Genomic DNA, 11,541 nt, shown 5'->3' with positions numbered 1-11,541 from the left:
ATTCAGCGTAACATTGATGTGGCAACTCTCTTATGCTCTGCTATTGCACGATTCTAATTTGTACATAGGTCACAAATTAAGCTATCCCCAGTAAAATTGGAGCACAATTCATGAGCCCGCCTCCTCCTGCACTGCTCACACCTAATCCAGTCCCCACCTGTGACTGAAAACAGGGGAGAGATGCCAATTGAAAAGCTTTTTTTTTTTTACGTAGCTAGCTATCTAGCTATATGACATAAAATGTTGTGTAAAATAGCTAAAATGCTATAAAGTAACATTAACTGTAAAGTTATCAGTCACTGGTGGATACATTTACGACTGCAATTAAGTTACGTTTTCTTTTTGATGTATTTTACCTCAGACGATCTGGTAGTAAGGTTGCTAGCTAGCACCCCTAACAGCTTATGCTAACTAGATCGCTGGCTAGCATTTACTGCTAGTGAAGTTGCTAGATAGCAAGTTCGCATAAACTAGTGCTAACTGGGATAGTCATTGTCTAAAATGACAGGTAAAAACACATTCATAATCATAAACCTAAAAATAAACCCAGTTCGGGGGGAGGGGGGACTGCCCAACACACTCATTCAACATATTACTAGTTTACAAAAAAATTATAGACATTGTTCTCTCTAAACAAGGGTATTATTTAGCTTAAGGCTTTCCTACTTGTATATTTAAAAAAAACAATTATAGATCTAACTTCATTGGCATATATCTACAACTTGATCAATTTACCACAAATTAGTTGTGTTGAAATATCTCCAAAAGTTGTGATGTCATAAAGGACATTTTTGTTGAGCAAGAGCAGTGGCAGCTAGGGAAGTGTTGTGGAAATAATTTGGTGACATCTTGTGGAATTACAGGGGGGGTGGGGCAGTTACCCCTTAGTACCTTACAGTGCAAACAATAAAGCAAGGTATGAATTTAGGGACTTTTACTGCCATCTAGTGGTCTGTTTTGGGAGCACAGATGACTCATTCTCACTCAGAAGTAGGACAAAGCGTCAGCTGGTTAGTCATTGCTAATAGAGGTGACATTGGACTCTAGCGCAGGGTTTCACAAAGTCGGTCCTGGGGGGCTTGTACTCGATGAATTAAGGTCTCTAATTAGTAAAGAACTCCCCTCACCTGGTAGGTCTTAGTAAGGAACTCCCCTCACCTGGTAGGTCTTAGTAAGGAACTCCCCTCACCTGGTAGGTCTTAGTAAAAAACTCCCCTCACCTGGTAGGTCTTAGTAAAGAACTCCCCTCACCTGGTAGGTCCTAGTAAAGAACTCCCCTCACCTGGTAGGTCTTAGTAAAGAACTCCCCTCACCTGGTTGTCTAGGTCTTAGTAAGGAACTCCCCTCACCTGGTAGGTCTTAGTAAAGAACTCCCCTCACCTGGTAGGTCTTAGTAAAGAACTCCCCTCACCTGGTTGTCTAGGTCTTAGTAAGGAACTCCCCTCACCTGGTAGGTCTTAGTAAAGAACTCCCCTCACCTGGTAGGTCTTAGTAAAGAACTCCCCTCACCTGGTTGTCTAGGTCTTAGTAAGGAACTCCCCTCACATGGTAGGTCTTAGTAAAGAACTCTCCTCACCTGGTTGTCTAGGTCTTAGTAAAGAACTCCCCTCACCTGGTAGGTCTTAGTAAAGAACACCCCTCACCTGGTAGGTCTTAGTAAAGAACTCCCCTCACCTGGTAGGTCTTAGTAAAGAACTCCCCTCACCTGGTAGGTCTTAGTAAACTCCCCTCACCTGGTTGTCTAGGTCTTAGTAAAGAACTCTGCTCACCTGGTAGGTCTTAGTAAAGAACTCCCCTCACCTGGTTGTCTGGGTCTTAGTAAAGAACTTCCCTCACCTGGTTGTCTGGTTCTCAGTAAGGAACTCCCCTCACCTGGTAGGTCTTAGTAAACTCCCCTCACCTGGTTGTCTAGGTCTTAGTAAAGAACTCCGCTCACCTGGTAGGTCTTAGTAAAGAACTCCCCTCACCTGGTTGTCTGGGTCTTAGTAAAGAACTTCCCTCACCTGGTTGTCTGGTTCTCAGTAAGGAACTCCCCTCACCTGGTAGGTCTTAGTAAACTCCCCTCACCTGGTTGTCTAGGTCTTAGTAAAGAACTCCGCTCACCTGGTAGGTCTTAGTAAAGAACTCCCCTCACCTGGTTGTCTAGGTCTTAGTAAAGAACCTCCCTCACCTGGTTGTCTAGGTCTTAATTAGTAAAGAACCTCCCTCACCTGGTTGTCTAGGTCTTAATTAGTAAAGAACCTCCCTCACCTGGTTGTCTAGGTCTTAATTGAAAGGAAAAAAACAAAATACCACAGACAATGAGTTTGACACCCCTGCTCTAGTGTCTAGGCAAATGTCTGTCCTTATAATACCTGGGACATACGCTGCGTTCAAGACAACTGGGAACTCGGAAATCTCAGTTTTCTAACTTCAGTGCTTTCAAGACAACTGGGAACTCAGGAAAAAAAACAAGCTCAAACTGTCAAAAATCATTTTGAATATGAATCCAACTCGAAATTCCAAGTCGGAAACTTGGGCATCTTTCTATCACTAACGTAATCATTTGACCTTGTCGACCTTGTATATACTGTACTCTATACCATCTACTGCATCTTGCCTATGCCGTTCGGCCACTCATCCATATATTTTTATGTACATATTCTTATTCATTCCTTTACACTTGTGTGTATAAGGTAGTTGTTGTGAAATTGTTAGATTACTTGTTAGATATTACTGCACGGTCAGAACTAAAAGCACAAGCATTTTGCTACACTCACAACATCTGCTAACCATGTGTACGTGACAAATAAAATTTTATTTGATCAAGGGGCAACGTCGTTCTGAAAGTCAAAGGTCACACTTGCCTCTGTGCCACGCAGAGCTCCTAAGAACCATACAGGACAAAGCAATGAAGGAACAAATTCAATCTTTATTATATAGCGGAGGCTGCAAAACAGAAAGGTATCTATAACAAGGGATGTCATTTTGTACAGGTGTTCCTCTGTTCATCTGAAATAGGTTTTACTCAACGAATGGACAGGTGAGTGACAGAAAAGCAATTTGCTGGGGGTGAAATATACAGTACATTCAGAAAGTATTCAGCCCCTTAACTTTTCCCACATTTTGTTACGTTACAGCCTTATTTTAAAATGGATTTCCTCCAGACAGGACGCTTGGCATTCAGGCCAAAGAGTTCAATCTTGGTTTCATCAGACCAGAGAATCTTGATTCTCATGGTCTGAGAGACCTTTAGGTGCATTTGGAAAAGTCGTCATGTGCCTTGTATTGTGAAATGGCTTCCGTCCGGCAACACTACCATAAATGCCTGATTGGTGGACTGCTGCAGAGAAGGTGGTCCTTCTGGAAGGCGCTCCCATCTTTACAGAGGAACTCTAGAGCTCTGTCAGAGTGACCATTGGGTTCTTGGTCACCTCCCTGACCAAGGCCCTTCTCCCCCGATTGCTCAGTTTGGCCAGGCGGCCAGCTCTAGGAAGAGTCTTGGTGGTTCCAAACTTGTGCCTCGACACAATCCTGTCTTGGAGCTCTAGGACAATTCCTTCGACCTTATGGCTTGGTTTTTGCTCCGACGTCATCTGTGGGACATTATATAGACAGGTGTGTGCCTTTCCAAATCATGTCAAATCAATTGAATTTACCACAGGTGGACTCCAATCAAGTTGTAGAAACATCTCAAGGATGATCAATGAAAACAGGATGCACCTGAGCTCAATTTCAAGCCTCATAGCAAAGGGTCTGACTACTTACGTAAATAGGGTATTTCTGTTATAATTTTATTTATTTTTGTGCAGAAATGTCTTATTTTTTTCTCTTCACTTTGTCATTATGCGGTATTGTGTGTAGATTGATGAGGAAGAAAATGTATGTAATCCATTTTAGAATAAGGCTGTAACGTAACAAAATGTGGAAAAGGTCAAGGGGTCTGAATCCTTTGAGTGCAGCGTACCACAGAATGCTGTAGTTTGTCAGTGTCATGATAAACATTAAATACAAAAGTGCAAAGAGAAAGAAGAATTCAATTCCATCCAGCGCCCAACCAACTTTGAAAACAATGATTTAAAATTCACACAAAAAAAAGCCAATGAATTTCTGTTAGAAAAATGTTCACAACATAACATGTTTACTGCAACCTTCCAGTTTGAGGCCATGCCGAGTTAGGTTTACCAAAACTTTTCTATACTATAATTATGTTCCTACCACAAGGGTTACATTTAAGCCTTAATCTCAGAAGATTAATTAATTCAAAGCAGATCTTTTTCCTGACAAAACCAGCAGGTACTATGAGACTGTCTGCTTCCAAAATGGCACCCTATTACTATATAGTACACTGTAATCTTTACAATGAAGAATCATTTTCAGAGATAAATACAACATCATGCACAGAGAGAGAAGGAACTGGTTCCATGGACTGTGGTGGGTGTCGGTTGTGTGGTCTTCTTTAAAGATGAATGTGACATTTTTTCCCCATTTTGCATTGTGAAATTATGGCACACATTTTGGTCCATGGATTGATGGATGCTTACTTTGTCACAACTCTATACCGATGGTCGGTTGCTCCCTTCTCCCACATCTTCACTAAGAAGAATCTATAGCAATACTTCACAGGCATTGGGATCTTTTACAGGAAGTAGTCAGGAGTGCGGCGGGTCACATGGGGTTCACCTCTGCGAGGGGCGGGGTCGAACTGAAGGCTGGAATAGAAACACAGACAGTCACATATCGGATACGAGGCCTTGGAGCGACGTTACATCTAATAGAGGGTTCGCTTCTTTTCATCAATCAAGATGAGAAAAGGAAGCTTGCTAACTCATTTATCTACTCGTAACAATTTCCAATGTATGGAGTTTAACAATAAAGCTAAAGTAAAGAATTGTCAACAGGAATTTTATTCTGAAGTAAATACTTTTATTTTGAAGTGAATACTTACAAGGAGTACTTGAGTGTGTCATCCAGCTCCATGATGGCGGCCTGGTTTCCACAGCGATAGCAGTAATTGGGTGCACTGAAGATAGTCACCACGTTGCGGTCATGGCACCAGTTATAACCCTGTCAAAACAAACACTCAGTAAACCAGAGGTACATCTAGGAATAAGACAATCTAAAACATGAAATCATGCAAATACAAAAAGAAGGTCTGCATTTTGGTATAAAAATATATAATTTCCAGTACTTAAAAACATGCCACTGTACCTCCATGACCAGCTGGTGAGCTCTGGAGACCAGGGTGAGTCCGTTCGCATGGTTGAAGGTCTCTGAGATGTCCTGTCCAAAGGTGTAGCCGGCACCGCGGGGAGAGATGCCCCAGCCGCCCCGGTCATCGGGGTCTGACCACAGCAGGTCACACATCGGACCCTGGAGGAGAGAGACAGTGGCCATGTTAGTAAGGTCAACAATACAGTGAACACCACATGATGTGAATAAGGTGGCCATATTGGTGAGGTCAGGCTGCAAAACAGAGAGTCACCACATGATTTTATCAAAGGTGTTTGCTAAGTGCATATTACAACTGTGAGGTGAGTAGTGACTGGTTGGCCAGAAGTCCATGGAACAGATTAAACATCTGCTATACAACGTCAGGGCTTACAGACTCCAGTGGTTCAATATCCACACTATGAAGACGCTGAACAACTGGAAACTCTTCACTCTACATGAACTGAACAAAGCAGGGATCTCCTGGCTAGAGGCAAAAGCTGTCACATAGAAGTGAGTGAGGTGGAGAGCAGGGTGGACGCCCTATGCTCCCAAGGGACCAAGAGGTTGAAGTCAAGTAAGTCAATATTATGAAACAACATATTGGACATGCATTCTGACTAGCATGGTAATATGAAGATTGGACGTCGTTTCTAGGAACGTGGAAGTGAGCTGACCTCATGAGGAACTTCCTGTAAGCGATCCAGCGCTCTGATGTGTTCCAATGTGTCTATTGAGGGGGACAGTCCACCGTGGAGACAGAAGATCTGCAGAGGAACAACAAGTCAATTACGACATTTCCATCTAAAATGTGTTAGAACGAATCAAATCATTAAGGCTGAAAATACCATTTAACACTGTGTTGGGTTGTAGATGTTTGTTTGTTTTGTTGTTGTTGCTTTTTTAACATCTGTATTGTACAGCACATTGCTGCTGAATTGCATGGTTATGTAATAACAGTAGTGATCAAGGAAGAGACCTCTCCAACCACGGTGCATGAATTGAGGAGCAAACTGAAGGAGAGGAGATTCAATAACACGGACAATAGAATTCAATAAAAAAATATATTTTTTGCTTAAAGTAGAACCAATGCGGTCCGGCGTTTATCCTTCATCGTGGTTTTTGATGAAGGTCAAAAGCCGAAAATAGTTGGTTCTATTTGTAGCAATAAAAAAAAAAAAAAGCTTTTTATTGAATTCCATTGTCCTCCGTGATGCTGAATCTCCTCTCCTTCATAACAGTGATCCTAATAGTACATGAGTTTCATATAGCGCTCTTCAAGGACCCAATCAAAGACACTTGTGTAATGCACTAATAAATACATATGTGATACATTAAAATTGCAATGTCACTTTTTTGGGGGCAACACGACCAAATTCACATAGAAGTGTGAGTTAAGGAGCTGTTTTTCTCATTGAAACCATGCCTAAGAAGTGGTAGATCTGTTCTGTGTGCACCATTTCTACGCTTCCCGTTCTTAAGTTTCGACTGTGCGCCTTTTACTGTCGGTTTTGATTCGCTTCAAACAGCGAAAAAAACAACTATTTTTGGTTATGGAAAATATATTTCACAGTAGTTTAGATGGTACGATGATTCTCTACACAACGGCCTGCTGGCTTTGTTACATAAACTGAAACTAGGCAAACTGCCATTTCATGGTTGCAAAAAATTCTAACAGAGTGATTTCTGCATAATGCACCTTAAACAACTAATATCTCACCTGGTTATCTACCAGTGCAGTTAGGGGCAGATAATCAAATAAGTCTGTGAAGTACTTCCAGACGTTGGCGTTTCCATATTTCCTTAAACACTCGTCGTAGAAGCCGTACACCTGGGTGATCTGTCTGCTCTCGTGGTTCCCTCGAAGGATTGTGATTCGCTCACGGTACCGAACCTGGAAAAACAAAAACAATTATTATCACATCTCTGGATAGGACAAAAAGCGCATAACAAGACATTACATTCAAAGTGACTGCATCTTCTGTTCTCGCGTCAACCAGACATGGTTAAAGGTTGACGACGACATTTACAGTAGCAGCAATTAATCTTATCCTGTGTTATATCAGTAGGCTGTCCTCCCTGTAGACCTACTGGCCTCCACCACCAGTTTGAGTTTTAGCCTTGTTGTGGTTTTTCCCTGTGCAAAATACACTAAGCAATATCAGAAAGGAATCAGCCGAAGCTATTTTAGAGTACACTCTGAAACAGGAATGGGCAACTGGCGAGCCACAGGCATTTTGTAGGTCCCGTGTATCAATAGGAACTCAGTCAGCGTCTCAACTTACTGTTGAGAATTACAATAATCAAGCTTCAATTAAAAACAAAATGGTGGTCGTGCATCTGCAGTTTCTCTCTTGTTATGTGTCACTAACAGTCACTCAATTAATCCATGCAAGCTAAAAAAAAAATGGATTGGTAAGTTAGCTGACTAGGCGATCTAAACTTGTATTAATCATGGCCGAACACCGACCAGGGGCCCCAAAAGATTTTGCAAACCTTTCTGTCCACCCTATGGCAAAATTGCATGAAATTACTTAGAAGAATTAATTCTGAGTCGTCAGGCAAATCCACTGCAGCCCCTCATGATGAAATCTTTTTTGGGGGGGGGGGGGGGGGGGGGCGCCCACCCCCATTAAAGTTGCCCTTTCCTGCTCTAAAACATTTGTCTATGTTTACCTTGAGAGATACTAGGAGGCTGACTGTCTCTACAGAGTAGTAGCCCCTGTCCACATAGTCTCCCATGAAGAGGTAGTTGGTGTCCGGAGACTTCCCTCCGATTTTAAACAGCTCCACCAAGTCATGGAACTGGCCGTGGACATCTCCGCACACGGTGACCGGACATCTCACCTCCTGCACGTTAGACTCCTTCGTCAGGATCTCTTTGGCCTGGGAAGGAAATGAGACATAAGAGTTTGGGGTTAGGAATTTAAACACAGGATGGGGGAAATCGGGTATACAGAGGGGAAGAGCGGGAGTTCGGGTCTGTGTATGTTTTAAGCTCTAACTATATACGGTAGTTGATACCCAAGGGGCACACTTGGAAATTAAACTGCAACAAGCCAGAACGGAGAGTAAGAACATCAAGGATATCAAGCTGAAATTTACAAACACATTCATATAAAAATACAACATCACTGCTATTCAGTCAATGCATGTCAGCCAACCCCACAGTGGATGCAATGGCAATAGGCTCCGCCGCCATTTTCAGAATAATGTCGCTAGCTAGTAAGTAACTAACTAGCAGTAACAAACAATAGCCGGTGGGGAAATTAACCGTACTCGGACCAATGAGCAATTTAAGATAGACAGCTAGAATTAGCTAACTGTTAAACAACTAACACAGCAAATATTAGCTAAGCTAGTTTTCCGGCCAAGGGCTTGCAATATCATACGAATTAAACGGGTTAAAATTACCTTTTCGCAAAGGGCTTTGACTTGATTTTCCGAGAGCTGCTTGCATTCGCCGAGTTGCTCAATCCACCCATCCAATTCCTTAGTGAATGACTTGTCGTCCATGTCTGGTTATATTTCAGCTAGCAAACGACCTAGTTAGGTTACCTATTGAAAACTAGTTTAGCTAATGCGTTCTCGTCATTCGCACTCTTTTTGCTTTCGTCGAAAATGAATGCACGAGCTAGCTAGGTCACCGACACTGCTTAAAATTGGTTCAACCTCCCTACTAGCTAGCTACTCGTTAAAAATAAGCGCTGCATGCGCCTCGATATCCTGTTTATCTGAAATAGCTAAAGAAATGCGTAGTACAGCCGCAGTTGCAGAAAACTGGCTCTGTATGAAATTCCGTGGACCCAACCCTGCTTCTTCACCGAGCAACAATCAATGAGAGAGTTCTATTACACTGGCCCGGGATGAACAGGGAAACGCTCCCTCACATCATCAGGCGAAAGCGGGGAGGGAGGAGCGCAATACTCAAATCAAACATTACTCTGCGTCTCTCTGTCAGGATGTCAACAAGGCAGCATGGTGCATCGTCCAGTAACATACATCTCTTTTCCATAAAATAAATGTTTGAATTTTCAAACTACGATTGGGAAGGCAGATACATCGTTTTTTGTATCACTTTTGCATGTGAAAACACAGAATCCAACTCATCCCTCCACAACGTGTTTAATTACGTCACTTTTGTTTTGAGCCGACTTCGCGGACGGCCAGAGCTGGGCACCTGGCTCACGCTCGGGAGCCAGCCCGGTTCCAAAACAAATGCAATCACTTTTCACCCATTCAAATTTCTCACACCGGGGTAACCCGAGTCAGATAAACGAAATCCCCCGGTCTTGCTGCGTTTACGTCATTGGTCGACGTACCTCACCCGTCCCTTAATCTGGGCTTTGCTCCCACCGTGTGGTTGCGAATGGGAACTACAATGTGCTCTCGGTATTAAAATAATAAATCTATCACAATAAATACCATGAATATTGTGGATAATAGTGTGAATAGATCTACTGCTATTCAAATGCACATGACTATTGTGCATGCAGGTTATCAAGCTGAAATAAATGGTATAAAAAATATATAATAATTCACAGAGAATAAATACAACGGACTGGCAGGATGCAAAAGCAACTATCCAGAATTTTAAGCGGCTTCTAATGTTTATGACACACGCATGCGCATTGAGGTTCACCCTAGTCAGCGGTATGAGAAATGGTCCATGCAATCCTGGTTCCTTGAGACGTCCCAAATCCGAGGTTACTCCATTGAATTTGAAATTTAAAATGGTTAAGGTAAGAATTGAGGTTATGGTTAAGGTTAGGGAACTGTAGTAGGGGTTAAGGTTAGGGTTTAGGATAGCGACGTCCCCAAGGTACCCGGGTGGCACTACCCAGGAAAAAATGGAAGCACCTTTGAGGCAAGGAGGACAGCAGGTAAGACGTTCAATATTTAACGTTTATTTTCTGTTGTAAAATAACATATAGTTAGCTGAACCTCTTCACCTAAACCCTAGGTACATCGTTACTTTGATATCGGTGCAGCTCGCGTCCACGAAGACTTATGTTTTGACCAGTCATTAGTTTTGACAGACCTGTCTGACACTATAGCAGTAACAAAACTAATTGAATGAATGATCAAGCTTGATACAATGTAACAACCAGTGTTAGGGAAGCTACTCTGAAAATGTACTTTACTAAGCTACCAATTACTCCAAACTGGAATAAGTTAAGTTACACTAAAGTTACCCATGAGAAAAAATAAAGTTTACTACTATAAAGTTACTTTGAAAAAGTATTTCACTACATCCAAACTACTTCGTGAAAAATTATCATATCTAAAATGTAATTGACTACAAATTGCAAGAATATTATCACTCAAAAGTCAGATGTTAACAGAAAGTGTAATTCAGCCTATTAAACACAAAAACGATGTTTCAAGTGAGAATTAGGAAGGTCTTGATGCTGAAAACACCACATGGCAAAAAAATAATGAACTACTGAAAACAGTATCAATATTTGAATTTAGTTAAACTACCACCAATATACTGCAAAATGTAATGAAATTACTAGTTGAACTATTTGTAGTTCACTACTCCCCAACACTGGTAACAACCAACACATCTACAGTTAATGGGTTTCTACGCCTAGTTTCTCAGTAAAATGTAATTTACAGGTTTTATATTTACAGGGCTTGATCATTTGCAGATGAATGACTTGCATGTATTTGACATTTTCTTAATCCTGTGTCTCTTTCCCAGCCTCTGGATGCTGCTAACCTCAAAGACCTGAGAGTTGCTCTGAATGGCATCTTGGCCAAAGGAAAGACGCTCAAGCTGGAGACTAAGGTAGGAACTAGGAACTCCCAGAGGAGGCTACTGAATAGCTAATACTAAATATACATAACACCAAGCCACAGTGGATGAAAGAATAATGGAATCACTGTCCACCTACAGAATCAGAAACGTTGACATTTTAGGGGTTACATTTCTTGTTACTCCTGACTAAAATCGTCACCATAAAGTCTGTGAAATATAGTGATTAATATAGTGATTATGAGCTGGTTTGTACATGCTGCTTCAAGTCTGAATGTCTTCTCTGTTCTCTCTCTACCCAGCCTGACTCCCTCCATCCTGGGTGGAATGACAGTCAGCGTCAGGGACAAGTATGTGGACATGTTTACCAAGACAAAGATCCAGAAACGGACCAAGATCATTAGGGAGACCTAATAATTGGCATAGGGTTGTGTCCCAAATGACACCATACTTCCTACAGTATGTAGAGCTATTAAGGGCTACGAGACCAGGCTGAGGGAATAGGGTGCCATTTGGGGGTATTTTTTTTGTTTTAAACGTTTTGCTTATTCAACTGGACCTAAGTCCTGTGAACTCAATAGGGAATGAAT

The 11,541-nt window shown here is 41.8% G+C and overlaps 2 protein-coding genes across 2 annotated transcripts in view; both read right to left on the bottom strand.

Moving 5' to 3' along the window:
* The window catches only part of LOC120048907 (probable E3 ubiquitin-protein ligase MID2), a 1,198,409-nt gene that overhangs the window by 763,115 nt on the left and 423,753 nt on the right, over positions 1–11,541 (bottom strand). The gene's annotated exons all lie outside the window — the stretch shown is intronic.
* On the bottom strand, positions 3,817–9,014 carry LOC120047858 (serine/threonine-protein phosphatase 2A catalytic subunit alpha isoform-like). Its single transcript, XM_038993414.1, has 7 exons — positions 8,605–9,014; positions 7,867–8,076; positions 6,911–7,084; positions 5,868–5,957; positions 5,191–5,352; positions 4,928–5,046; positions 3,817–4,691 (listed from the first exon to the last, which is right to left on the bottom strand). Exons 1-7 carry the CDS (start codon positions 8,704–8,706, stop codon positions 4,619–4,621), a joined length of 930 nt encoding a protein of 309 aa, XP_038849342.1. The 5' UTR covers positions 8,707–9,014; the 3' UTR covers positions 3,817–4,618.

This window comes from Salvelinus namaycush, chromosome 5 (genome assembly GCF_016432855.1).
Source record: "Salvelinus namaycush isolate Seneca chromosome 5, SaNama_1.0, whole genome shotgun sequence".
Lineage (NCBI taxonomy): Eukaryota > Metazoa > Chordata > Actinopteri > Salmoniformes > Salmonidae > Salvelinus > Salvelinus namaycush.
Note: the sequence above shows the minus strand (reverse complement) of the source record. Positions and strands in the feature narration are given on the sequence as shown.